At 41.5% G+C, this 26,785-nt stretch overlaps 3 protein-coding genes across 6 annotated transcripts; 2 read left to right on the top strand and 1 right to left on the bottom strand.

The window, feature by feature from the left end:
- Nucleotides 1-214: 214 nt before the first annotated feature.
- On the top strand, nucleotides 215-8,050 carry LOC116254341 (2,3-bisphosphoglycerate-independent phosphoglycerate mutase). Of its 2 annotated transcripts, none has more exons than XM_050077898.1 (10): nucleotides 215-403; nucleotides 1,150-1,320; nucleotides 2,066-2,193; nucleotides 3,303-3,453; nucleotides 3,564-3,767; nucleotides 5,112-5,536; nucleotides 5,986-6,178; nucleotides 6,255-6,350; nucleotides 7,373-7,528; nucleotides 7,654-8,050. In XM_050077898.1, exons 2-10 carry the CDS (start codon nucleotides 1,159-1,161, stop codon nucleotides 7,816-7,818), a joined length of 1,680 nt encoding a protein of 559 aa, XP_049933855.1. In that variant the 5' UTR covers nucleotides 215-403; nucleotides 1,150-1,158; the 3' UTR covers nucleotides 7,819-8,050. The 2 variants fall into 2 exon arrangements, with proteins under 2 accessions (XP_049933855.1, XP_031485565.1); XM_031629705.2 differs by lacking the exon at nucleotides 215-403 and adding an exon at nucleotides 712-869.
- A 1,767-nt stretch (nucleotides 8,051-9,817) lies between these two features.
- LOC116254342 (serine/threonine-protein phosphatase PP1 isozyme 2-like) lies at nucleotides 9,818-11,713 on the top strand. Its single transcript, XM_031629706.2, has 3 exons — nucleotides 9,818-10,399; nucleotides 10,557-11,116; nucleotides 11,225-11,713. The coding sequence occupies exons 1-3, from the start codon at nucleotides 10,153-10,155 to the stop codon at nucleotides 11,417-11,419; spliced, it is 1,002 nt and encodes a 333-aa protein (XP_031485566.1). The 5' UTR covers nucleotides 9,818-10,152; the 3' UTR covers nucleotides 11,420-11,713.
- A 149-nt stretch (nucleotides 11,714-11,862) lies between these two features.
- On the bottom strand, nucleotides 11,863-20,303 carry LOC116254339 (uncharacterized). 3 transcript variants are annotated; one of them, XM_031629702.2, is made up of 11 exons: nucleotides 19,999-20,303; nucleotides 18,734-18,980; nucleotides 18,455-18,637; nucleotides 18,249-18,360; nucleotides 18,142-18,175; nucleotides 17,554-17,591; nucleotides 17,428-17,462; nucleotides 17,201-17,353; nucleotides 13,472-16,083; nucleotides 12,273-12,356; nucleotides 11,863-12,178 (listed from the first exon to the last, which is right to left on the bottom strand). In XM_031629702.2, the coding sequence occupies exons 2-11, from the start codon at nucleotides 18,802-18,804 to the stop codon at nucleotides 12,114-12,116; spliced, it is 3,387 nt and encodes a 1,128-aa protein (XP_031485562.1). In that variant the 5' UTR covers nucleotides 18,805-18,980; nucleotides 19,999-20,303; the 3' UTR covers nucleotides 11,863-12,113. The 3 variants fall into 3 exon arrangements, with proteins under 3 accessions (XP_031485562.1, XP_031485563.1, XP_031485564.1); XM_031629703.2 differs by lacking the exon at nucleotides 19,999-20,303 and adding an exon at nucleotides 19,838-19,981; XM_031629704.2 differs by lacking the exon at nucleotides 19,999-20,303 and adding an exon at nucleotides 19,497-19,638.
- Nucleotides 20,304-26,785: the final 6,482 nt, after the last annotated feature.

The following is a 26,785-nucleotide window of genomic DNA, read 5'->3' as shown; positions in this document are numbered from 1 at the left end:
AATACCACAAATGGGCGCTCAACTTTTCTAAAGAATTCACGGAACAGGCTTGCTGCCGTTGCGCTAGTTACAAATTTGCCCTTAACCATTAAAATTATCGTTTAGAAAACAGAAGGTGAACTCGCGCATCAGATCTGGCCTCCTTCTTCTTCGCTGCAACAGCAACCATCGCCTGCCTCGACCGCCCGTTTTCTTGATTTGGGCATCCACTAGTTTTCTTCCTTCCTCATTCTGCGTTTCCCTCTCCCTTTCTTCTTCATTCCTGAAGTTCTGCTCCTGCTTGTCCCTCTTCGATTGTGATTAGCAGAACCTTCACAACATACAGACCCTTCTTCTTGGTCCCTTTCGTTCTCAAAGGTACCACGGCGAAGGGAACGAACGCTTGATTTTTAATTTCTGAAAGGTACCATCGCTGAATTCCTGTTCGTTTCTTTCTACTCGATTTCTCCTTTCCCTTTTTTGCTACACCGAATATTCATGGAGATGGAGAAGAACACTGAGCGAGCGGAAGAGAAAACAGTACAGTGATTTTCCTTTTCCCTTTTTATTTAGTTCGCTGTTTTTTTAGGCATAATCTCAGTCGTTAAGGGTAAATATGTAATTGTGAAACGTTGAGTGCCTTTATTTTTTTTTTTCCTTTAAGCCTTTGAGCGTCTCTTTGTAATTTGCACATAAATGTTAGCCGTGTTTAAGCAAATCAATCGTATATGGTATCGACCGATTCCAACGGAGGACCGCATCTTCTCTTCCTCAAAGCGTCCCTCCGCTTCTATAAAATCAGACCGCACCACCCTCTGTCTTTCGTTGCTTGCCGTCCCTTCTTCACCTTCCTCTTTTCTTCTCCCGTGTAAGTGTTCATCCGATTTCAGGTAAATAACTCATCTTCTCTCCTACTTGCAGATCGATGTCTTTCGCCCTCCGATCTTTATTCTCCCCGCTGTTTCTTCGTCTCATCTGATACTGGTTCCTCGTGTTTTTCTTTGTCTTCCGCTTTTTTTTTTTTTTCCATTTCGTTGCTATGGCGGTCGTCCACGATTTCATCGTTTCTTGTCTGGATTTGCCCTTGTTTATGAGGCGGAAACCTGGTTCTTGTTTCAACTCTTCAGGTGATCCGATTTCTTTTTAATAATCTGTTTTTATTTTGTGTAGATTTGAGAAATGGGTAGTTCTGGATTCTCGTGGAAATTGCCGGATCACCCTAAGCTCCCGAAGGGGAAGCCGATAGCCCTCATTGTTTTGGATGGATGGGGCGAGTCCAAGCCGGACGAATATAACTGCATCCATGTTGCCGAAACTCCCGTCATGGACTCCCTGAAGCAGGTAATTCATATCAGATCTCTCTCTCTCTCTCTCTCTCTCTCTCGTTCTCCATTTCTCCAGATCGATTAGTCTTGAAACAACTCGACTTCTGATGCTCAATGGCTTCTGGTTCGCATACTGCTTTTGCTTGTTTGCTGCTATGTTTGCAGTAGAATTGCATATCTTTTTTCTGTTGCGTAGCTTTTTCATTCTCCCAGTCAAACCTTCCGTGCCTTCATCTTCATTATCTTGATCTCTCACAGGATTGTTGCTTTCCAGATAATCAACTGCTTTGCCACATGGATTCTCTGTATCCTGACTTTCTTTTCTGATATGGTCTTTTGGGAATTTTTGTTATTCTCGACCACTCATATCTGGACATTAACTTACCCTTAGCAATCTGGGTTCCCTGAAGAGCTTTTTTTGATCTCATGGCATCAACATTTAGTTTGGTATTCTCGAGGGGTTGTTGAACAACATATAGGTCATAGTTCATGCGAACAAGTTTGTTCGATGATCTTTGTAAATGCTTTTTATTTCACCATCATGCTTCTGTGGTGAAAAATATGTGATATGTATACAGACTAGTTTTTGTTGGGGTCTTGTTGTCTAAGATCATGTTATTGTGCTATCTGGATTTACTCTTCGGGTGAAGTGAAGGCAGATAATCATTTGTTCTCAATTGCATATGCTATGATATGGATGCTCTGTAGTTGCATATTTTCTTTAAGTTCCGCTTTATTGATACTGTTCTTGTCTTTCTCAGACCGCACCGGAGAGGTGGAGGCTGATTAGAGCACATGGTAAGGCTGTGGGGCTTCCTACAGAAGATGATATGGGGAACAGTGAAGTCGGCCATAATGCCCTGGGTGCTGGTCGTATTTATGCCCAAGGGTGAGACTTTGGACGTTAAAACCATGAAAGGCCTGTAAAAGCATACTTTTGTGAGCCTTGCAAATTATATGCACTGTTTATATGCTGCGGATCATGTTCTAACTCCTAGTGTTCTGCGTAGATGTTTTACCCTATCGTAATCCATGGTGATATTATTGAAATAACTATGAGGTGGGATTAATGGCGACTACTCCACCCTGCTTTTGATAGGGTTCCTTACTCTGATTATTTGGGATGGACATTTTCTGTAGCCTACTAACTTCTTGCATTTGTACTGATTGTGATGATAATTCATGCCATGTTTGGAAGTGGCATTTGGATACTTGTATATCTCCAAAGCTTCTCAGAAAGAGTTCTGATTACAGTATCCATAGGAAATGTCATGGTAAAATCATGAAATATGGTTTTTCGAATGGTTTGCTGTGAACTTTTACCAAATATACAGCATTATTATCATTTTATCCGGGAATTGATACTATCATGTTTTCCAAATAAAAAGCGCTTCTAGTATTTTAACCTTCTGGTATTGTTTCAACCCTGTTCATGTTCATTGTGCTGTTTTCCCTTTTTTTTTTTTTGGGTGAGAGGGAGAGGGTCTTAGGTTTTCCAGCTTAATGCCAGAGATTGCCTCACCAAGATTGAAAAATTTGATGTCCCGTTTTCTTAAATATAGAGCCGGGGATCAATGCAGGCAGGCTAGTGGCTGAAGGGAACCATTCTGTGTCTGTCTAGGAGTGGCACACTTCTATATATGTAGCCCATATAGTTCTAGATTGTGATCACCTTGGTCATTTTAATAAAATTGTAAATGTTAATTATAAATGTATTTGCTATTTGTTCTTTTGAAATACTCATGATATGCTTTCCTTGGAAAGGAGATCAATGTTTCAAGGGGTTTTTCTTCACCGATCATCTTTGCAGCTGCTCTGAACTCAATTTCAGTTTTTACTGCATCCTGGCCGTTTTTTTATGGGATATAATGCACGAACAAACTTGTATCCTAACTTTTCCATGTACAGAGTGATGCATACTTGGCATGAACTCATTTTTAGCGTGTATTATTTGCGAACTAATTTCACATACGCCATATGACATGTGTACGCTTGCAGTGCTCAGTTGGTGGATCTTGCACTTGCATCTGGGAAGATTTATGAAGGGGAAGGGTTTAAGTACATAAAAGAATGTTTTGATCAAGGAACTTTGCATCTTATTGGGTTGTTGAGTGATGGAGGAGTTCACTCACGGCTTGATCAGTTGCAGGTAATTTTTTTTTTTTTTGGAATTTTAAGCTTTTTTTTTTGGGTTATTTTTTCGTTCTTGAATATAGCAGGATTATCATCTCTTTTTTCTTTTCTCTTTCTCCACTGCAGTTATTACTGAAAGGTGCTAGTGAGAATGGTGCTAAGAGAATCCGTGTGCATGTGCTCACTGATGGTCGGGATGTGTTGGATGGGTCAAGTGTAGGATTTGTAGAAACTCTAGAGAGTGACCTTGCAAAATTGCGCGAAAAAGGAGTTGATGCACAGATTGCATCAGGTGGAGGACGTATGTATGTCACAATGGACCGTTATGAGGTAACTATTTTCCTTCTTTGTTTTTAATATTTTCATGCTGGGATTAAACTTGTGGATCTTGACTATTGTCTTCTGTAGTAAGCTTGACTATCTCCTTCATGTTGTGAACATGATAATTCTATTTGAGGCTTTTTTTATGTTGGAACATGTGTATGGTTTTGGTTAGATAAATTACTGATATTTTTACTGTTGTTCTCAGTGAAGTATGTTCAAAAGGTTTAGTAAGTTTCTGTTCTGTCACTTCTGGTGACTAATAATCAGCCATGACTTGCAAATTCTACTGTTCTCTTCCCCATGCATCAATCTTATTTTCTAGTTTACTGATAAATAACAAAGTGAAAGTGGAATAATGAGACAGATTAAAGTGGAGGAGGTGTGCTTCAATTTATTTTCCATGTCACACAGATGCCGGGCATGGGGTGTGTGTGTGTGTACTGGTTGCCTACAAAAAATAAAACTAACAGTTAACCATCTCTGATTCTATCAATTGTCTAATGAAAACCAAAGAACGATCAGTTGCCACACCATCACCGCATCTGCAGGGGGCAAGCCAGCAACTTTTTTGAAGATACTTAGGTTATTTGCTTGGGATGGTAAAATGCTAATTTTATATTTCTGTATTGTTGCTAGATTGCTTTAGTATCTTGTCTGTGTTTATAATTCAGCCGAGTGTGAAATATAAAGGTGATTAATGCATTGGAAAAATACAATGAGCCCAACGGAATGAGATTTGAAATATGAATGGGAGAGGTGATCTGCGTATTTTGTGTTTCTCACATAAAAAGGAAGATAGCCTGCCTTTGAAATTTGAATAGTTGATGTAGAACAATAGAATTTATGTTTGCTCATCTGCATGGATCAGGCCCTTGTATGTTCCACAAATGATATTAATAGTTTACGCTTGTGAATTGTGAACCACTTGTGCACTCTTTTGGTGCATTTCATGAAGTGCATGAATAGAAATTTATTTCATGTATGTACTGATTTTAATTTTAAAGTTGATTTTTTTTTTTAGGTGGTCATATCTATACCTTTATTCTGCCTTTTCTTTTAGTTCCAAATTCCAATTCCCAATTAAGTTTTTTAGGCACTTTATTATATGCTTTCCTGGGAGAGAGAACCAAGACTGATAATTTGTTTTCTTTGTTCTTTCATAAGTCCTTAAGTTTGCCTTGATAGATGGGATTACCATTTGTCCATGTAATGCAAATGAGTGTAAGGCACCCAGAATAGAAATTGTTGGATGGTAACTCGTAGTTATTTATTATGTCCAGCAATTTACTTTCATCTTCTATGTCCCTCCTTTGTTTGGTGTTTGGACTAAATTTCTTGCTTATTTTGCAGAATGACTGGGGTGTTGTTAAGCGTGGGTGGGATGCCCAGGTTTTGGGCGAAGCACCTTTCAAGTTTCGGAATGCTGTGGAAGCTGTCAAAAAGCTCAGAGAAGAGCCCAAGGCAAGCGACCAGTATCTGCCTCCGTTTGTCATTGTTGATGAGAATGGAAAAGCCGTTGGACCTATTGTAGATGGTGATGCTGTGGTCACAGTTAACTTCAGAGCTGATCGCATGGTTATGGTTGCAAAAGCTTTTGAATATGAAGATTTTGACAAATTTGACCGGGTCCGTGTTCCTAAAATTCGTTATGCTGGTATGCTTCAATATGATGGAGAATTGAAACTTCCCAGTCACTATCTGGTCTCACCTCCAGAAATAGAGAGGACATCTGGCGAATATCTGGTGCATAATGGTGTTCGTACTTTTGCCTGCAGGTAACTCATGAGTTTTATGGCTGTTTTCATCGAATTCTATAATGTTCTGTGTGTTTTATGACCTGTCTGGTGCGTGTGGTTTGCCCATTGTGTACTTTCTATACATCGATGTCTGACATGAACACAAACTTGCTTGTTATAGAAGTATGGGCATGTTCACTTTCTTTACACGATATTTTCTGGTTGCCTTTGTATGGAAATTTCATGAAGTGATGGTCTGTGTGCATGTCTATTTTTCCTCGATGCTTAGCTTATATGTACGGACTTAATGATGGAAAATGTGACCAACAAGTGATTTTTTTTTTTTTTTACTTGTCATAGGTGAATTTTTTAAGTGTGTAAACAACTCCTCTGTATCAAGATGGTTGCCTTGTACTATTTTGTTCCCTTTGTGTGTTTATTTCATACTTATTATCCGCCGTGCATCTAATGTACCACTGTAATGGCAGTGAAACTGTGAAGTTTGGTCATGTGACATTTTTCTGGAATGGAAACCGGTCTGGCTATTTCAATGCTGATATGGAGGAGTACGTGGAAATTCCAAGTGATAGTGGCATTACATTTAATGTCAAACCCAAGATGAAGGCCATCGAGATAGCTGAGAAGGCCAGGGATGCCATTCTCAGTGGAAAGTATGACCAGGTATGGTTGCTCTTGGAATTCTGGTTTAACTATTCTCTTATCTCGATTGCTAATTATTCTCTTTTAACTTTGAAAGATTCGTGTCAACCTACCCAATGGTGATATGGTGGGTCATACCGGTGATATTGAGGCTACGGTCGTGGCTTGCAAAGCTGCTGATGATGCTATTAAGGTAATTTACGACATTCTTTGTTGTATTTTTAACGAAAGCACTGCACTGATTTATAATATGTCTTTTATGCATTCCCGTCGCTAGCTGATGGACGTTGTGAAGACTGCTCTTCTAGGGTTCTCCCTCTTTCACTGGGATTTGATTTTTGCCTCGGATAAGTTGTCCCACTAAAGAAATATAATAACATGAAAGTAGTGGAGGCTATTAAGCTGCACTAAGTTCCTTGTTTGAGAAAATCGTGTTCAGTGTTTGTAACTTTGTATTAGCCATCAGGTTGGGAGGAATGAGTTCCTTTTTTATTCTTTGATTCAGTTCTTTTGAGAATCTAAGCATATTATTTATAAGTTCTACCATCGTGTCTTCTATATAAATGATTTTAGAGTGTCTGGTCTGCTGGATGGTGTGAACATAATCCTTTGGGCAATCATAATCTGGTTTTCATGATAACTTGTAGGCACTTTTCGAGCAAAACGTTAGTAATGAACAACAACATATAGATTATTGTTTACTGGTGGACGGAATATGAGTCGGGTTTCCATTGTCTACTATCCTGGCATAAATATGGGGCTGGGGATGATATTTTTTAGTTTTCCCTCTGTATTTTGCGGTCTTTATCTGATGTGCTGCTGAATTACTCGGTCCATGATCAACTTTAGCGAGTAGATCCATTTTGATCTTCCTCGGTTGAGTTATTTGGCTTGATGTGTAAGACCATCCATCCTCTTGGATAGGGAAATAGTTCAGTGTGTGCTATATCTTGAAAAGTTCATAGTGTGAGAGGGGCTTCTTTACACACTACGCATTGCCCAGAGGGCTGTTCTCTCAAGGCTTCCTTGATTTTTGTCGACAAGGAAATTGAATGAACCGAACTTAACACTTATGATTGTGAAACTGGCATCTCGCCCTTGCAATCCGTGGTTGTTGGTCTCATTCATTTTACAAGGCGGAGTGTGTCTGCCTGTGACCATCTTTTTTTTTACCACGAGTCGTAAACTGATGCTAAGCTGAAAATGTTCCTGCAGATGATGCTTGAGGCTGTGGAAAGAGTTGGTGGGATCTTTGTGATCACTGCTGATCATGGGAATGCTGAGGACATGGTGAAGAGAAGCAAGACTGGCCAACCTATGTTTGATAAAAGCGGAAATCTCCAGATCCTTACATCTCATACCTTATCACCTGTACGCATTCACCACGTTACCTTGGTTTTTTCCATAGTCTTGTTACCAACACTCTTTTACGAGATTATATCTGCGTCTACATTGTTGCTGGTGTTCAATTTCTGCTCCTCGCACCACTTGTGCAGGTACCCATTGCTATTGGTGGCCCGGGCTTGGCGAAGGGAGTGAGATTCAGGAATGATTTGCCGAGTGGTGGGCTGGCCAATGTTGCTGCTACAGTGATGAACCTTCACGGTCTGGAGGCACCGAGTGATTATGAACCTACTCTCATCGAGGTCGTTGATAATTAGAAGGATAGTGAAGAGCGATATCGAGCCCATATATTGATTTAACTTAGTAATGTTTCTCAGTTTTGATTTTCATTGAGACATTTTGTACCGGCCTTGATACAAGAGGCTAAAATAATTTTGACTTGCTATCCGTCAGGATAAAGTTGATTCACCAACATATATCTACTCATCAGGATAAAGTTGATTTTGTATCGATGCAGATTCTTGAGGAATAGATTAAAGTTTGTCAAAATTAAGTCTCCTCTGCGTGATTCATTTTCCCGTTAACTGTTTTTTTTTTATTTTTCTTTTCTGTGGTAATTGCTTTGGGAGGGTGTATGTGTTTGTTAAATCATTCGTTCCACCGGCCATATGCAAAAACCACCTTTGATCCGCAAATGATGAGAGTAATACTTTCGTTTATTCAAATTTTCCATTGTGGGCAACCAAACAGGTTTCATCACCAACCCCGGCAAACTTCATTTCGTCACCAGCACCAGCACCAATGGGATATAACTCTCGATGCGTGCATTCTTTGGGGAAATGCGACCTCTTCATCTATATCGTTGGATCAAACGCTTATTGATCCTAACATGTCAAGCGAATCGTCGTGATGATTGAAAGGTCATTTGGTCACTGGGCAATGGTGTCACATCGCAAGTTTCGTCTGTCGAATCTGCCGCTGCGCGAGTCATTTTCTTAAATGCCTTCTTTAAATTGACAGTTATTTGTTGCCTTACAGGAACCTGGGAAATTGTTCAACTGTGAGCTCTAGCCAAAATCCTCCGTTGTGGCGATGGTATTCAAGCTGTCTATTAGATCTTACTCTTCGTTAGCAACCTTTAGACCGATTGATTTCGTCAGGTGGTGATCCTTTGTTATACATAAGGTTGGCTAAAATCCGTGGTAGAACAAGTCGTTATGTTGCCAGAAATGTCATGGTTGTATCTTATTTCCCCGCTCCTGCTTTTTGGTAGCATTTTTGTACCGTGTTATTGGTAGCATTTTTGTACCGTGTTACTGCTGCCTTCTTACGTGACTTGAGGTTGGTACAGGAAGAATGACCCTTGCCGCAACACATCACGTCGTACGAGTTATCTTAGAAGCCTTGCACCTTGTCATGAACAATACTATTAATGCATCTCCGGCTTCTACTGGAGATACCGCATGACTTCCAATAAAAGGGGTAGCGACCTTTATTGCAAAACAACAATGTGGAGATCGGCATGACCAACTTTCATATATCTTTCCGGCCATTGCAGCCTGATAGCCTTTGTCGGATCTGCTTAATCTTTAAGTTGAGGCTGTTTATCAGTACTTGAGTTATTCCTTCCCCGTTGCCACAGTGGGGAGAGAGGTGCAGAGAAAGATTTACGAGCAAATACTAAATATTACATGTATTGGACTAACGGGTTGGCTATGCCAAAGAAGAACACTGTTTGCAGAGGCAAGATGTCAGGTTATCGTGGGTCCAGCACTCAGATGATAATCGGCAGAAAAAATTGTTTCAATTTGATCTGGAATTCAATCCCGGCAATTTTGTCAGAACTTACGTCCATTTGTCCCAATGCCAGGAAAAGATTAATCAGGATATGTTACATCGATCCGGCTTTTGGGCTTAGGCGAACCTGATTGAAATCCTGGTAGTTTATTTTTGTACTTGTATGATGTTCATCAGGTCAGGGATACAATGGGGTAAGGAAAAAAAAATATGATGTTTCTTGATGGGAGCATAAGTTAGCACACTTGGCTTTGCTAGGAAAGAAAAAAACAAGTCTAGGAGACGTTAGAATGCATGTCATGGACGTGGTTTTCTTGACCATGGAAAACCACAAAGAAAATTAAGTGGCAATGATCTGGACTATATCGCCGTCGTCGGACGGTCAAAACGCTCTCTGGCTCTCCTCTCTCTGTGCAATCGTCTATTCGTCTGTCGACGAAGAGGAGCGGTTCCGGAGGGAAAGATGCCAATTGCCAAATGGATTCGGCTGTTCTGCCCACCACGTGGCCAAGAGAGAGAGAGAGAGAGTGAAGGCAACCGCCGGCCTGTTTCCTCTCTCCCCTCGCTTTGTTGTGGTCCGTCCGTCGGCCAGGAAGAACGATCGTGCCAACTTGTTTCTTTCTTTCAAAGAACAATAACCGAAAACGGCGGCAAACGTGGGAAGAGGCTGAAAGCCACGCAAGTAACGGAACAACCACACCCTCTTCCTCCTCCTCCCCTTCTCTCCCAACCCCAATCCTCTACTCTGTCCCATCTGGGAGAGAGAGAGAACGATCGCAGCCCGCGAGAGACAGAAAGAGAGCGCTTGAGCTTCTGAAGATCGATCAGGCGGGGCGAGGGATCTGTGAGTGGTGATGGGCATGGAAGAGAGGTTGGTGGATGAATTGATAAATCGCTTGTTGGAGGCGAGAAAGAATGCCACCACCAGCACCACCCCCAGCAGCAGCAGCAACAACAATAACAACAACAACAGCAACAAGCCTGCGGTGAAACGCGTTCAGTTGATGGAATCGGAGATCCTTCAGCTCTGTTACGCGTCGAAGGATATCTTCCTCAGCCAACCCAATCTCCTTGAGTTGGAGGCTCCTATCAACATCTGCGGTACTCTCTCTCTCTCTCGATCTCCACCATTGTCATTCATTCTCGATGCTGAAGAATGGTCGTGTTTTCTATATTCCGATTTCTCAACTGAGACTGCTGTTCTGTTCCTTCCAAGATTCTTAAGCTATCAATGACAATTGTCCTATGTTCCCTGCAGGTGATATTCACGGTCAATATGCTGACCTCCTTCGTTTGTTCGAGTACGGCGGCTACCCCCCAAGGGCCAACTACCTCTTTCTTGGTGATTACGTAGACAGAGGGAAGCAAAGCATAGAGACCATTTGCCTACTGTTGGCATACAAGATCAAGTACCCTGAGAACTTTTTCCTCTTGCGAGGAAACCATGAATGTGCATCCATTAACCGGATCTATGGCTTCTACGATGAATGCAAACGCCGGTTCAGCGTCCGACTCTGGAGGACCTTCACAGATTGTTTCAATTGTCTGCCCGTTGCAGCTATCATAGACGATAAGATTCTATGCATGCATGGTGGTTTGTCACCAGAAATGGAAAGCCTGGAGCAGATAAAGTCGATCGAACGGCCCATAGATGTGCCCGATCAAGGGTTGTTGTGTGATCTGCTGTGGGCAGATCCAGACAAGGAAATCGTTGGGTGGGGGGACAATGACAGGGGAGTGTCGTTCATCTTTGGGGCAGACAAGGTGACCGAGTTTTTGAAGAAGCATGACTTGGATCTCATCTGTAGGGCGCATCAGGTAATAGTTCGTCGTTCCGATCAGTTTGTTTTCTTTTTGCCCGGTAATTGTACCAAAATTAAACTCCAGGCGTCTTAAACTTACATTCTAACGATGCCAACTATTCAGGTCGTGGAAGACGGGTACGAGTTCTTTGCAGATAGGCAGCTGGTCACCATATTTTCTGCACCCAATTACTGTGGAGAATTCAATAATGCCGGTGCCATGATGCTGGTGGATACTAACCTGCTCTGTTCCTTCCAGATTCTTAAGCCCGGTAAGGGAAAGACTGGATCCTCTTCCAACTCGTCGAAGTCAGGATGATAACGCCAACGTAACATTTTATTACTCAAAGGTTAAAATACAAAAACATATCCTGTCTGGAGGAACATGGGAATGAAGGTTCCAGCAAAGGAGTACGTGCTGCTAACATCTGAATCACAATTGCATGGGAAGGTCTATGGTTCCCTCAAGAATTCCCATGCTTGTGTTGGTGTAGATCATCAGCCCGGTGGGTGCACCATCCAATCAATCATTCTATGGGGATTGCCTGATGAGAAAAAATGGCTGTCTTAGGCAGATGACCTTGTCCTGCCCAACAAGACTCGTTCGTTGTTTATTAATAGTGACAAGAGGATTCTTTGCTCCATTTTGGCGGGCACATTTTCTATGTAATTTGACTTCCAGTACCATAGAAATAATAGCGTTGTCGTTCATAATCTTAGCTTTTTTTTTCCTTTTCCCCCTTCTCAATGGGACTGCTCATCTTGTGGTTTGGCAGAACTGTATTATAGTGATAATCACATTGCATATACAGACAACTCTTACAACATAAAACATCGCCTTTTTTTTCGGCATGGATAAAAAGATCAGCCTTGCTACCAAATTAATGTAAAATAGGACATACTGAGAAGGGATGTGGAAAGGAAAAAAAAAAAGAGCACAATCTGGACGCACGCCCAAACTTCATTCACTCTTCAGACAGGAGGCAAACGCCAAAAGTGTACCAAAACTAACATTACCGCAACTTTGCTTCACTTCCTTTGCTTCTAAATGTGGAGAGGGAGAAGAATGACCTTGTTGCTGTAAACGCACATAGTCAGTTCTTCAATAAAACTGATTCTCAGGTCAAAACACAAAACCAAGCTTCAAAGTGACGCATTTTTATCGTGCTAACCTTTGGTCGAGGCAGCAGCTGCAGAGATTTTCTCCTGTCGCAGTTTCGGAGAAGGCAAAGCGATGTTGCTGAAGTTTGAACGTTCTGAAAGTGGAGTAACAAAGGCATGAGAATCATGTAACTAGATGGAATAAAGTTTAAAATGTGAAACCAACGCCCAATTACATGAGACGACTTTTCCAGAAATGATTTACAAAATGCATTTTCTATGAAATTAAAAAAGAAGGTAACCATGCTGGACAAGAAGGCAGCATAAAAAATTTGAATTGCAGAGGATTAATGAAGGATTCATTTTTAAGGCTAATATGTTCCCTGAGCAAATTTTAACTTTCTCTCCTTTAGAGACTGAAATTGAAGTCCATTGCCCAGCAGAAATCATAGATAGTGAGCACCACACAGTCCGGGAAAAGCCAAAACACATTTTGGGTTTCCTCAACACTAAGCTGAACGAACGTTCGATACCAAAGAGACAACATAGCATCAAAATAAAATGTGCAAGTTTTAACTAAATCTGAAGGGCCAGCTTATGGTCAATTGCTTTTCTGGCGGTTGCTCAACTGGGTTTTCAGATCCCCAAGACTCAAAGAGAATGAGTCCTAAAAATGGCCGCCCGTCCTTGATGGTTTTGTGTCCAAAAGGTAACACAAGGCAAAGAATCCAGGAACCAAAGGAAGCCAGATCAGAAAAACTACCATCAGCTTTTATAAAGGGCGAGAAGACAAGGCCTCAAATGACGAAGGAGAAAAATTAAGATGGCAATATGACAAAAGCAACTCCTAGAGAGTGAATCCTCCATCACTCAAAGGGTGCTAGCATTCAAGTAGATAGCCTTAAATGAGCATAAATCTTAAATAATGATTGGACCGATAAGGCAAGCATCAAAAGAGGGCCCCAATGTGCAGACACTGGTACATGGTATAAATATAATGCTAGTAGAGCTGACAGGACTTAGCTGTTCTTGAACTTAAAAGGCAAGAGCTAGTGAGTTTGTGCTCCAGAAGTGCATATTGGCTAGCCTAGGCTGTTGTATGATTTATAGCCGGAAAAATTGTTCTATGTAAACAGATATTTAGAAAAGGTCCATTTGACAGCTCACTACTCCCCAACTATAAAAAGAATGTGATTGACCAGGGGAATTCTCTAGATGCCTTGGATAAAAGCAATCATTTATATTCATAGTTGCAAATTAAAATACGTACTTGGTAAGAGATCGTTCATGGTATTGCATTCCATACTTTTCTTGCTAGAGTTCCCCGCATCATGACTTTGCCCAAGCATAGTCTTCTGTTGTCCGAAGCCTTTTATGTGTGGTGCAGACTTCCTCAACAAAGCATCTATGTTTCTTCTGCTGGCACCTTTTGGCTCCTCATTGTCATCTTCACCCTCAGAAAGAACTGGTGAACTGGCCCACCCAGTTGCCATACTATCACCACCTCGACTCTTCCTACCAAATTTTAAAAGTCTTTTAAAGCCCTTTGGTGAATCTTTCTGATAAACCAAGGCTGGTGGATTCTCTGCATTTCCCCATTCACTCACTATCTCAGATTCCCCACTGTCAGCCTGAAGCATCTGTGACAAAGAATGGCGAACTCGAGGGCTCCGTACAGATAATTCAGCAACTGCTGGGATTGTTGATTCAATGGATGTAATTTCACTTACTGTTGGCTTCTCTTGTTCATCCATTTCAACCCATATCAGATCTGCCACATCCTCTGGCACACAGATTTGTCCACCATCAGTAGGGACTTCTTCAGGAAATGTAATTTCAGTTTTTGTGCACTCATCTGGTTTAGAATTCACCTGTTCCATCTGATCCATAATATTAGATTCAAGGTTGCCAACCTCGAGTTGCTTCTGGAAGCTCTCACACTGCTCTGACTCAGATGGATCAATTTTCAGCTCATCCATTTCACTGCATTCTGGAGATTGAGGAGTATCCACCATTACAGTGACCTTTTCCACGTCTTGCACTTGGTTAGTGTTAACATCTACCTTAGACAAGTCATCAGGTTGTGTTCCCTTTGTTTTAACAACAGACCCCACACCAGGGCCAATTCCCATCCCTTTACGCAGGAAAGGCTTTGTTTCCAGTGGCACCACACTGCTTTTCTTTGTTACTTTACTGTAGAAGCTTGGCTTTGATGAAGTTGTTCCTGAAACATCTGCAGTAGCAGTAACACCAGTTTTAGCACCATGTGAACTAGTGTTAGATTTTCTTATCACATTTTGCTTCTTCTCATCCTTGCTCCTTAAGTTAGCCTTGCCTTCAATCTGCGCACCTTTACTTTTTGTTGGAGGTTGCTGTGCTTGTGATCTTTCTTTTTTGGGAATTGTTTTGGTCGGGGATGGAGATGGTTGATGTTTCTTGCGATTTGTGCTATTTGAAGAGGATGATGGAGTGGTAGACATTCTAGTTGGTGTGATGGAGGTCCTTGGTGTTGGAACTGATGACATGGAGCTACGTGTTACAGATACAGGTGATGCCCTAGATGGAGCTTTTTTGGAAGTTTGTGGTTTTGAAACTTCCCGTTTTGGTAATCCAGATGGAGAAGAATTTCTTAGAAGCTTTTGAGATGGCCCCAGCTGGTTCTGTTTCACATTAGCACTAGATTTGCTACTCACTTCTACTTTCCGTCGCTCAAGTTCTTCCTTCCCTGTCTTCAGTTTTCTGTCCTTCTCAACCTTTTTCCCAGCATGCTGCCCTCGTAGCCTTGCATCTCTCTTCTCTTTGTAATTTTCATAGAAGCCACCCTTCTGATCACTTGACAAATCCAGGGAAGCCTGGTTTGCAACACATTCAGACTGCTTTAGAGACCCAGTAGGTTTGCACTCCATCATTTTAACCAACATCTGATTCAACTCAGCCTCCTTCTGCTGATTCCATTCAGCTGCTGTGATTTCATGTTCACAAGTTTCATCCAGATTTGGTTTAACTACTTTGATAGTTCCATTTGTAACCGATTCCTCACCATTCCTGTCAATGGTATTGTCCACATCATAATTTTTTCCAGGAATAGAAGGCCTCTCTAATGAAGCCGAAACACCAACTTCTGCATTCTTTTCTGCTGAGCGCTCCTCAAAACCCACTCTGATTTCCTCTGGTGCTTCTTGAGAAGCATTTCCTGGAGCACATTTTGGGGAACCATCGTCCATACCTGCACTCCATCTCCTCAGGACCGACTTCCTTGTGTTGATAAAAGAAGCACTCGTCTCAGCAGAAGCCCTTCTTTTTTGGAAGTCAGAACTCAAGTCTCTCTGTTTGCTTTCAAAGAGGTTTATTGCATCCTGAACACTGAAGCTTCTGACAGAATTTTCAGGCTTCTTAGGCCTATCTGTTGGTTCTTCGTCCTCACTGTCACTTTCCTTATTATTATTTGGTAGCTTTTCCCTTGCAGGATAGAAACCAAGATTTTTAATAGTGAGTGCTGTTGATCTTCGTGAACCAGATCTACCGATTTGGATCCTTCGCATTGGGGATGCTGACCTCCTTGGTGATGCAGATCTTATCATCGGTCGACTTCTTTCAGCAGGTGTCCGACTCTCATCACTTGAATCAGATGATTCCTCACTGTCAGTTAGCATCTTCCTTTCAGCTTGAGCAATTTTTGAAGGAGAGATGGTATTTCTAGAATACAGTTCTTTGTCAGTGCTACTAGATGCTGAAAGAGAAGCAGCTGCAAAGTCCATCAAGCTGGTTCCATTACCAGCTCCAGAGATTTGATCCATGTGCAGAGAGGTTGAGTGCTTCCTGTCTAGCGCATCAAGCACTTGACTATGCTGGCTTAGAGCAAAGTACTTCAAAAACAAGTTCCTGGATATTCCACATAGAAAGTTTTGATCAATGAACGGACTTCTTATTAGTCCTGATGACTTAAACATGCAGACATTCTAAAGAAAACATTTAAAAAAGTTGAAAATTGAAGTACCAACTTCTGCACTTTTTTTGCCTTAGTAGCAAGATTAAAGAAGATGCAGAAACTTGCTCATGCATGCAAATATAGACAATTTCCTTGAGTTTGTTTGTTTTGCCAATAAGACCATGTACATGTGTGCATGCAATATTTCTATTTGTCTGTATGAGATACAAAAAAGGTAGACAAAGGATGAATATTGATAATGATAATTGAGAGGAGGAAAAAAGAAAAGGGCATTTATAGCAATAAAAGAAAAAAAAGGAGTATTTACAGTTTTCACTGAGTTTACTGTCTAAGTTGCCAAAATCAGAAATAGAACACAAGTCATTCTAAAAAATGTATCAGGATTTGTCAAGACTAGTTGGGGCTAGTCAGTCCAATTAAATTGATATAGATAAAAGGATATATATATTTATATGGGAATAAACACAGATTGTATACAAAGAATGGACATATATATTTATTGGTCAAGAATTAGTCAGCTGAACAACTACTAGCTTGACCATGACTAGTCTGACCAACTAGTCACTGGCTTGAAACACAGGTCAGTAAATAACCGACTAGTTGAGATTTTCACAACTAGGGCTACTAGATATCATATTGCAAAATAGATGAGGCAGGCGTCTCAAAGCCTCATAGAAAAGTAAGTGCTCCCTGCTGTTCCAGGATGAACCATGCCTACCTCACCCAATGCATGGAGGAAAGCAATATTGTTTGGTTGCCATCAAACAAGGACAAAACCTTGGCATCGCATACGATTAGAAAAATAACATGCAAGTTGTAATATATGTGTGACAATCAGAATAAATGATACAGATTTAATTTTCACATTCTACTCTAGAATTTTTGTTACCATGAGCAAATCAACACATGGATACATATAATATAACTATTGGCCTTTACATGGTCATGCACATAGGTCCATAAGAGAGAAAACCTGCCATGCATGAACTAGATAAACTGATAAAGACAAAAGATAGATAGAGGAAAAAGCAAAGAGTTCAAGATAGTTACTTTAAATCTGTTGATGCAAAATTCTGTGTAAACTCCAGTAAATCAGTGAGCTCTTGAAATGAGCAAGGGCCATCTGCAGCTTGATCGAGCGTGCTAGTTAACTCCTCTCTCAGTGCTGCTAATCTTACATCCATTGCACGCAACAGTTCATTCCTAGCATATTTTTATTTTATGTAAGCAGAGGAGACAAGAGAACATTTTGATACACTTCAGTCGAAAACACTTACTTTGATGCATCACAGGAGGCCGCCAGGACATTTAACTGAAAAAACGTCATGCAAATGTCAGTTATTCAGGTAATCCCAAAGGCCAACTGAATGAAGACATTATGTGAATAAGATAATGAAATCTACCTTCTCTGTTTCTTTCATTCCTTCCATGTAGTTTCTATCTGACAGTACAAGGAAAGAGTATTAAAATTTAGTCTAAATAAAAGGTGCTCAGCAAAACAAAGGCAAACAGGAGAGACTGTACTAATTGCTTGTAAGACACAGCTTACAAAACAACTATAGGAAACTAGCTCCCAACCATATGAATCACAGAACATGAGCTAGCAAGTTTAGCCATGTTGGCTGATATACGAAACGGTTTGGTGCCATAAACTTTGTTTGTAGCCACTTCCTTGCATGTAACAAAAGATTACTTTTCCATTAACTAGAGGAGGGACACATAACTGAACTAGCAATAAGACCGTGAAAAGGCTTGAGATGGTCTGTGAGTCTATACAGTATAGACTCTATCCGTACATTATGGAAAACAAAGCAGCAACATTTAACTAAAGTTTTCCTCTCAATCAAATGAAATGGATCAAAGCAGAAGAAAGGTGCTTCTATACTTCCAAGTAATTTCTCACATTGTTAACTCCAGAATTTCGCATTACCCTCATGAAACGGATTATACAAACAAAAAAGGAAGCTGTAGTAGCAAGAAAAGAAAAGTACCTGCAGATCCTGTCAAGGCATGGTCCCCATCACCCTAACACAGTAAATTCTCTGATCATCAAAAATGTCTTAGACAGGAAATCCAAAACTATATAAGCAACTCTTACCTCGGAGTATAGGGCAAGATGAAACCTCCTAGCTTGCTCCAACTGGGACATCTCATGCTCAAGCTCGACTGCACGTTTTAATGATTCAGATGCACCAACAATATGAAAAAACCTACAGAAATGTAATTTAGTTGGTCAAAGAGGTAATGAAGGCCGTATTGGTCAACAGGTTTAAATAAGTTTCCAATTAAGAGAATCACTCGAACCTGTCCAAAGTTCGTTTAGTAAACCAGCGGGCTCTGCTAGGGCTTTCAGCTGGTTGCAGTTTAAAAGTCCCATTTGACTGATCAAAATATTCCTTCGCAGATGGTATATATGAAATAATCTGCTCCAGATACCCTAAATCCACTCTCTCGTCTTTTCCTTGGTAAGAAATGAATAACTCATACCTGCCAATTCAAGAACATGGAGGGAGAGCATTTTACAGCCAGACTAAAATTTGATATTTGACGCTTAGAAAGAAAGCAAATGATAAAGATACAAACCCCTTTTTATCTGGCGAAAGCTTAAATTCAGCATAATCCAACGGCCCATCAACAAAGCTCAATCCTTCCATTGTAAAACTGTTTAACCAAACAGTTATCTCGAGTTCCGAGAGTAACTCGTCTCACGGTCTCAACTCACAAAAACATGATATCTTCCTTTATCAGGCAACCAACATCAGAGACGTGCTCTTCATACAAGATAGTGAATATCACCACTGCAGCAAACTGGCTGATGGGCACCAAAGTCCTAGAACATGTTAAAGTGAATTTCAGATTAAAACACCAGAGGCCATTGCAAAAGTGAAAAACAGTTACACAAAGATCTATATCCTAAATCCTCATCTCATTGAGCGCCATAATGTTTTTGCTTTCAGAGAACACAGTAAGATTTTGACTTTTTAACCCTAATCGTTGCTTAGGACAAGAGAAGGAAATTTCTCTGTCTGGACCACTAGAAAATCGATTCCACACTGCCATACAGAAGACCACTTAGCAAAAAAAAAATCGAAATGATTTCCCAGCTAAGGGAATTATTTTGTGTCAAGCTGATAACGCCTAGACAGAAAAAAGTGCGTGCTGGCAACAGTCTCGCTTCTGCGTCAGTCAACACGCGCAAGGAATCCCAAAACTGAACACAAATGTTCAGAAAGCCAAGGGACAGGTGTATCCCAACTAAGTGACAAAGAATAATTCCCTCCTGCAGCTCAAATCAAAGAGATTAGATGCTTGAAATTCATCGTGTTTGAAGGAAAAAAGAGGATACATTTACAAATTCCACAAGAAGAAGGAAAAGACATGGCGAGGTTGAAGCAGTGTCCGGAACCCCCAATGTGACGAAGTGAGCACAACATCCTTCTGAATAAATATTTTCGATAGTCCCGCTGGAAGATTATAGAAGAAGGTAAAGAAGAAGGAGGATGGCGCTCACATTGCTCTCTAAACTTTCAACCCAAAAGAGAGCTCCTACTCAGAGCACGGGTTCAAGGCCCAAATAGCAAATCTTTAGCTAAAAAACAGCAGAAACCGACACCGTCCCAAGAATCAGGAAAAAAGAGGTTGGTAATCTTCTAAAAAAATTTCCTGCAGAAAGCTTTAAGAAAATACCCAAGAACGCATCACCACATTTGTCCGATCGACCAAACAAGCAGCGAGGTTACAGTTAAACGAGGGAAACCACAAGTGCGTCATCATCAAAATCCCACCCGAAGCCCCAGAAACGCCCGCATTTCGCACGCAAAGGCTAGCAGAGAAGAAGGACAAGATACCTCAGCACGAAAGATTCCCCATTTTATCCTTTGCCCAAATCTCCCTCATCTTTCCCCTCCAATGAGATGGCTGCACACACGCACGCAGAATGACGGAGAGAGATAAAGAGTATAGAAGCAGTAGAGGAAGCGGAAGCGGATGAAGAGGTGCGGAGAGAGGGAAGGTGGGTGTGGTGGACCAAAGGAAAAAGAAAGGAACTGATGGTAAAAATGAAAAGCAAAGATCATACAATAAAAAGAGGAAAGAAAAACGAAAGCTGCAAAGCAGAGAGAGAGAGAGAGAGAGTGAGAGAGAGACCCTCAGACACACTCGCCTTCGCTACTACTAGTGCTCAATTTATCCGGAGTTCCCAACCAGCCCCTACCTTTCCTCCTGATATTACAATGATGCTCTCCCTTCTCCCATGTGCATGTTCCTCCCATGGAAATATCGACTCTGCCCTGACTGGAAACCAATGGTCCAGCTCACCGCCGGATCCCGGCGTGGGCATTTCGGTCCATCGGCTTGAAGCACACCAGGCAAAAGGTGGGCAGAGTCTCCGGGGAAGGGGAAGAAGTGTGACTGGTGGGCCACTGGTGACGGTAAAAGACTGGAAAAAAGTAAAAGGAGAGAGAGGGAAAGACGAACAGCTGGGGGCTGAAGCTTTCGATTTTAAGACAAGAAGAAGAGGCCGCGCGCCAGCGGCATCTGCCGAGAGGGCGGCCTCTCTCTCTCTCTCTCTCTCTCTTTCTTTGGGATAGGACAGACGGGTTGATCTTCTCTACCCACTTCACAGCTCGGCTTCTGAGCTAGAGATGCCTCGTTCAGGCACGCCCTTGTCCTGCTCTCTCCGTGTCCCCGGAATCTCCGCAGATTTCCATTTTCTCTTCGAATACCAAGAAGTCCAGCTCTCTCTCTCCTTGCGTACTTGCTCATAGCATCTGTCCAGTAAAATTTTTCCTTGGCATTTTTTGTTAAGTGTGTCAACCACCATTGCTGCTTCCTTCTTGAAAAAGTCACTGCCGATGAACCTTTTCCGTTCTTCTAGTTTTACCGTCGAGCTTTTAGCTGGTTCGAAACGGCCGACCTTTTACTTATCAACCACCATGGAATTAAAATTTAACTTGCGTAATCTTAGCACTTATGGCATGCTATCATCAAGGTACGTGAAGTAGGGACATCCCCAATCATGCATCTGCCTTCTTTTTCCTTTCTCTCTTGCTTTTCTCCCCTGTGCTTTTGAGTTGTAGGAGGCGGGAATGTTTGGTGGGAGATCAATCTCTCTAAGTTGAAGGCCAAAGAGATGCGCTCAGACTCGGACCACTTTTCGTCATCATCATCAGCAGCTTATGTTAACAAATGAATGCGGTTCCTTCCATTAGTGGAATAAAATATTTTCACGAATCTCCATTTGTGTGATGGATTGATGATTGTCTGTGGACCTGCGTCTCTAAAAATGACAAAAACGCAAGACCTGTTCTGATCCATAGCTCCCAAAGAGTAAAGTGGCCTTGAATTCAAAGCCAGACTGGGAAGAACAAATTGATATGGGATCATGGATGTTTCAGTTGCTTCTAAAAAAAATGGGATTTTTTCCTCTCTTTTTTAGCTTTTATAATCTGTAAATCGTATTGGAGTTATGTAGACTCGCAGGAATGACACCAATTTAGCTGGCCGGACCTTTGGTGTGAGGTTTCCTCCAGGTGCCTTGCTTTCTGGTTTTACGCCAGAAAAGCTTAAAGGCCATCACCATCCTGGGGTCAATATTTGGAGATTTACTGACAGAACTATTTATTGGTACAGCCAGATCTCCAGTAATGCCCACCTTTACCCAAATTTCTGATGCTGGCCAGCCTTCTCCTTGTCATGCTCAGATCTCAGAATGACCTTCAAAAATGAATTCAGTTCTTTCCTTTTTTTTTTTTTTATCTGATAACAACTTCTTTAAGAGGTTTGAAATTTGGAACATGTATTTACAGCGTGGCAGGTTCCATTTGCTAATCTGACTCTGCGGTCCAACCAGAGAATTAATTGGACGCGCCCTTCATTCATGGCGTCCGAAAGAGTCGGTGAGGGACACCCGTTCCCGGACAAGGATTAGGTTCATGTCAAGAAATTTCTCCAAAAGTTCTTGCCTTGCCTTATAAATATTATGCGTCTGAGCAGTTTCGTGTGACGGATCTGAACCGAGTTGTACACATGCTACCCATTACGAAAATTATGTGTCGGGTTGTCTTGGTTTATCCTTTTCAATTTGTCCTCAATATTTTAATCCTCCCCCGAGAAGAAAGAAAAACTGACAGTAAACAAAAAAAAAAAAAGGGACAGTAAGAACCGCACTAGGCCTAGCATTCGTTTCTAACATTGGATCCGTAGAAACCCTAAGACTTTGGTTCTAAAACTCAAAGGGCCGGCGGGTTTAGTCATGATGATGTCCCAAATCTGCGCTAAGATATGAGAATCCATGGTATCTGAGACATCATCCCCAAGATTCATAACATGGGTATTTTGTCAGAAAAAATCTTTGTCTTTGTCTGCGCAGAAAGGTTTGGAGAAAGAAGAAAGAGAATGCGCGACATGCATGTGCAGGGAGAAGATCGGGTCGTTATCGGAATAAATTTACCCCTCCCTTGGTTTTCCGGCAGCCCCTAGTCCCTCTCTCTATCCCCCCAAACGGATACGTTCTTCAGCCTCCGTCAATTTTCTACCACGTATCTTGCCAACGTCCAAGAACTCTGCTACGGACGAAGATATTTCCTTTCACTCCCTCACAATGTCAAAATCAATGTGACGTGATAGCAAACCAAAAACCCAAAAGCCGTCGGTTCCTCTCTCTCTCTATCTCTTTCTCGGTGATAGACTTACATCATCCCTTATTTCTCAGTCCTCTTTCTACTGCCCTCCTTTTTAACGGGACCTTCTTTCTTCGCAGGAGGAAAAAGTGGGCAGCAACAGGTAAACAAAAAAAAAAAAAAAAAAAAAACAGCTCAATCCACTAGTTCTTCAGTTTGGGACTGCACCAAGTAAACCTGTCCACTTCAGTTGCTCTCCTGGACTGGCCCCTTTTTTTGTGGGCAACAAGCTAAAAGGCGCTATATAAAGCTTGGACGAGAAGGGAATGGAGGATTAAATAGCTAATACCATTCCCTTGATCCCTCCCTTGCGTTAACGACACCTGGAGCCCCTGGCTTCACTTCTTAATTGATTAGCTCGGTCTTCGCTTCGCTTTGCGCAAATCATGCCGCAAATGAGCATTTCCTTTCACCTTTCTTTGCAAGTTCAGCAAATGCCATTCATTTGAAAGACCTCCGCAAATTTGTCTGCTACTTGTATAATTACTGCAATATGATATATATTTATGTATAGTGGTTTGGCAGTAACAGGCTCAGCTGCTGCCTGACAAGAATTAAATGGTTTCACAAGCTGAATTGGAAAATGAAGTCCACATTTCCCTCGTGGAGGAATTTGCCTTGGCGGAGCTACAGAGTAGCCATTGTTGACATGGAAGAACGCAAAAGAGTTGGCCCTGAGCCACTGGTGAAGCGAGCACGGCTTTCGAGGATTTCCTGGATGGGTCTTCCTACTGTTGACCTGTTTACAGTATTCTTCCAGGTCGTACTTGGGAGTTGATGGAGATGAAGTTGCTCTAAAGTTCATGAACTAGGCTTCGTTGGCAGATCAGCATATAGCTTTTTATTTTCGTCCATGTTACTCCATACCAAAATCCTGAGCTTAGCAAACCGAGGGTTTTAGCCTGATTTCTAGCAAAAAAAAAAAAAACTCTTCAATTTCAATTTTGTGAGGACAAAATCGAATCTATGGTAAGGGAAAAGGGGATTTATGTATGTATCGTTTATGTTGATCTTGGATCATTAGGATCTAAAACCTACGGATTTAAGTTCGTACCATTTTTGCTGTGCATCTAAAATTGGAGCTTTAACCAGCCTATAAGAGAGTAGATTGAAGATCTCATGTATGGATCTTGGGCTAGGGTACTTAAGGTTCTTAGATTAATAAGCTATAATTAGTTTGTGCCGATTTCTTGATCCATGCATTTAACATCACAGGCGATCAAAAGCTTCATGATATGTGAATCTCATAATCAAATTAATGCCCTGGCAAGACGATTATATTTCGTTTTTAAATTTGATTAAAGAAGACATCTCTTTCCGTATATACAAATCAGGCTAAAAGATAAAAACGTAGCCAACCTTCTAGCCTACGCATAGAGGAAAAGATGTACGACCCCGTAAAGGGCACGTCCAAGGAGAAGGTGCTTTTCTATTTTCCCATTTTATCTGTATGAGCGGACTCATTTACATTTACTGACACTCTCTTTTGGTGTTATATAGGGAAATATTTTAGGGTGTTTTCGTCTCTTTGGACATCTAAATGCTCTGGGCCCGAACACAAATGACCTGCTTCACCATGTGAAGGGGTTGTAGTGGAGAAGACCGGTCCTGTTCATGTGCACACCATAATAAATGCCAGTGCTGGGAGAAAACAAAAAGGGATGCAACAACTAATCCTCATATATATATATATATATATATATATATATAAACCCATTACGCCAAGCAAAAATGCTAAGTGGGAACGGGGAAAAGGGTTGGGAAGTGGACTTTTGGCGACCCACATGGTCTGGTAGAGAGACCCCACATGAGCAGGTAGCATCTCACCCCCTTGCATTTCTAGAAAAAGCATATGTTACACCTAAAATTGTTAAAAATTGGAATCAGTTAACGCAGGAGTTCATTGGCCGTCCTGCTGCTAATCAGTTGAAGTCGATATTTTTTATCCCCGATCTCTAGAACATGGGCTACTGGTTGTCTAGAGGAGAATGTTGCAGGTGAGCTAAGGACATGGCAGTGAAGTGACTTTATAATGCTCATTAAAGGTATACACCTGCTTCCCTTTAACCCCAAGGCCACAGATCACATGGTTTGTTTGACCAGCGGCGAGCTGGACCATGTTCCACGGCAGGACCCCTAGCTGGAGCTCTTTGTCTTCGCCATTAATGGGTCAACCTCCGACCTTGATCCCACAAAGTAAGTTCTAGCTCAGCTTGAGAGAGCATAATCAGTACCATTGTCTCCCTTACTGAGGAAGAGGTTAGATGTTTTATCTTTTACCGGACAAAATGATCATACCCACGTTCTGCTTTGTGAGGGTGAGTCACGGATTTGGTCTGTTTAAATTGATGGTATCCTAGAAAGAGATAACGAACGGACGAAACTTTTCATGATCGATATTTTATATGTTATGATCTTGATTCACCTCGTACTGTTAGTGAAGGGGGAAAACTTTGTGGTTTTGCTTCAAGGGGTCATGGCCAACCTGCTGCGGTTCGGACTGCCATGATACGGCACTGATCACATACTGTGGTAAACGAAGGCATCTGCACTGCCGCTTCCGTTTTAAATTGCTTCTGCAGAAAGCTGACAAACTACGAAAGCTTTCTCTCCCTAATAATACAAATGACGGACAGGAACTGGTAAGATTATATATGCTCTATAACCTTTTTGCAGAGTAACGTAAAAGTTCCTTTATGTGTCTGTTTTTAATAATGTATATTTAGATGAAAGGGAAAGAGTCATATGTAGTAATGATGGGAAGTGGTGTCCAAGCTAAGGTTGGAACCACCGGTGGTTGTTGCTTGGGAAAGCGTAGCTTTACCCTCAAGTCTAAGTTGCCAGCAGATTCTCTTGCAGAATTTTCATATGGTCACTGACACATCAAGTGTAAGGTTGCAGTTACAGGTGGCAAATGGAACCAACATGGGGTGCAGCAGTGGATCAAGATCTGTGCTCTTAATCAGGGAATCCATGCATGCCCCCCTCCACCTTCCTCACCTAAAATGTGCAACTGAGAGAATATTCTAATATAGAAAAATATATATAGCAAAAGAACAGGAAGGAGGAGAAGAAGCGAAGCAATCTAGTTCCTGGGATAGCTAAAGTAGGAGTAATTCGATGACCCCATGTGCAATGTTAGTGAAACGGTCAATGGAGCCAGACAAGTTCAGCTTCTGTGTAAGCAACTTCGTCTCTCCCTCCTGAAGTTTAATCATAAAGGTTCTCTCTCCCTCTCTCTGCTCTTGGGTTCTGCAAAATGACACGAATTGGCGACATCCACAAGTCGGTTTGCAGCAGTAAATTACTGATTGGTAAGAGGGACCTCTATTTAAGCGGTCCCTCCTAATGTGGTAGACTCGCCACAGGTAGTCCAGTTTATAATTGCATCATGCCAAACACTGTGATTGCTCGGCGGCCCTGTGCTGCCACGCTTGCCGTTACTCTTTCTAAGAGGAGAACAGAAAAGCCGAGAAAACGTTCTGCAAATAATCAACATGTTTGCTGTCGAGGTGGCGGTATTAAATATATCAGGGGCTTAATGTCCGTTTGCTACCGTTTGTTGCATATCGGCTCTAGAGAACCCACACATCGAGATTATCTGAACGCATTCCTAACTTGGCTATCACAGCATAAGCAAAAACAACGTGAAAGGACCATCACTGGAACATTAGGAATAGCAAAGTGAAGTAATGAGAATAATAAGAGCTGAAGGTCATAAAGAGGAATCATATGTTCTCAAGAGGACAGAGATGCATCAGAAATTTTCTTGGTGGTGTATGCGTGTGATTATTTGCTATTTACACGATCATATGTTATATACGTGCATCGGCTTTAACAAATAAGGGAACTTAAATGAGAAGAAAGAGAAAATGTAAAGAGTTCAGACAAAAAGTTCAAGCTGTCAAAGTAGTAATTTTCTTTTGTTTCATAGTTCGATCCATATTCACATCAA

This window comes from Nymphaea colorata, chromosome 5 (genome assembly GCF_008831285.2).
Source record: "Nymphaea colorata isolate Beijing-Zhang1983 chromosome 5, ASM883128v2, whole genome shotgun sequence".
NCBI lineage: Eukaryota > Viridiplantae > Streptophyta > Magnoliopsida > Nymphaeales > Nymphaeaceae > Nymphaea > Nymphaea colorata.
This window is presented reverse-complemented; position numbering and strand designations above follow the sequence as displayed.

What these genes read in the sequence shown, in the direction of transcription:
- LOC116254341 (XM_050077898.1), top strand. Translation starts at nt 1,159, where the DNA reads ATGGGTAGTTCTGGATTCTCGTGGAAATTGCCGGATCACCCTAAGCTC. An exon ending in GGTCGTATTTATGCCCAAGG is followed by an intron (nt 2,194 to 3,302) that starts GTGAGACTTTGG and finishes GTACGCTTGCAG; the next exon opens with TGCTCAGTTGGTGGATCTTG. An exon ending in TCACAATGGACCGTTATGAG is followed by an intron (nt 3,768 to 5,111) that starts GTAACTATTTTC and finishes CTTATTTTGCAG; the next exon opens with AATGACTGGGGTGTTGTTAA.
- LOC116254342 (XM_031629706.2), top strand. Translation starts at nt 10,153, where the DNA reads ATGGGCATGGAAGAGAGGTTGGTGGATGAATTGATAAATCGCTTGTTG. An exon ending in GGCTCCTATCAACATCTGCG is followed by an intron (nt 10,400 to 10,556) that starts GTACTCTCTCTC and finishes TGTTCCCTGCAG; the next exon opens with GTGATATTCACGGTCAATAT. An exon ending in TCATCTGTAGGGCGCATCAG is followed by an intron (nt 11,117 to 11,224) that starts GTAATAGTTCGT and finishes CCAACTATTCAG; the next exon opens with GTCGTGGAAGACGGGTACGA.
- LOC116254339 (XM_031629702.2), bottom strand. Translation starts at nt 18,804, where the DNA reads ATGGAAGGATTGAGCTTTGTTGATGGGCCGTTGGATTATGCTGAATTT. An exon ending in GCCTCCTGTGATGCATCAAA is followed by an intron (nt 17,354 to 17,427) that starts GTAAGTGTTTTC and finishes AAAATATGCTAG; the next exon opens with GAATGAACTGTTGCGTGCAA. An exon ending in TTTGCATCAACAGATTTAAA is followed by an intron (nt 16,084 to 17,200) that starts GTAACTATCTTG and finishes TGGAATATCCAG; the next exon opens with GAACTTGTTTTTGAAGTACT.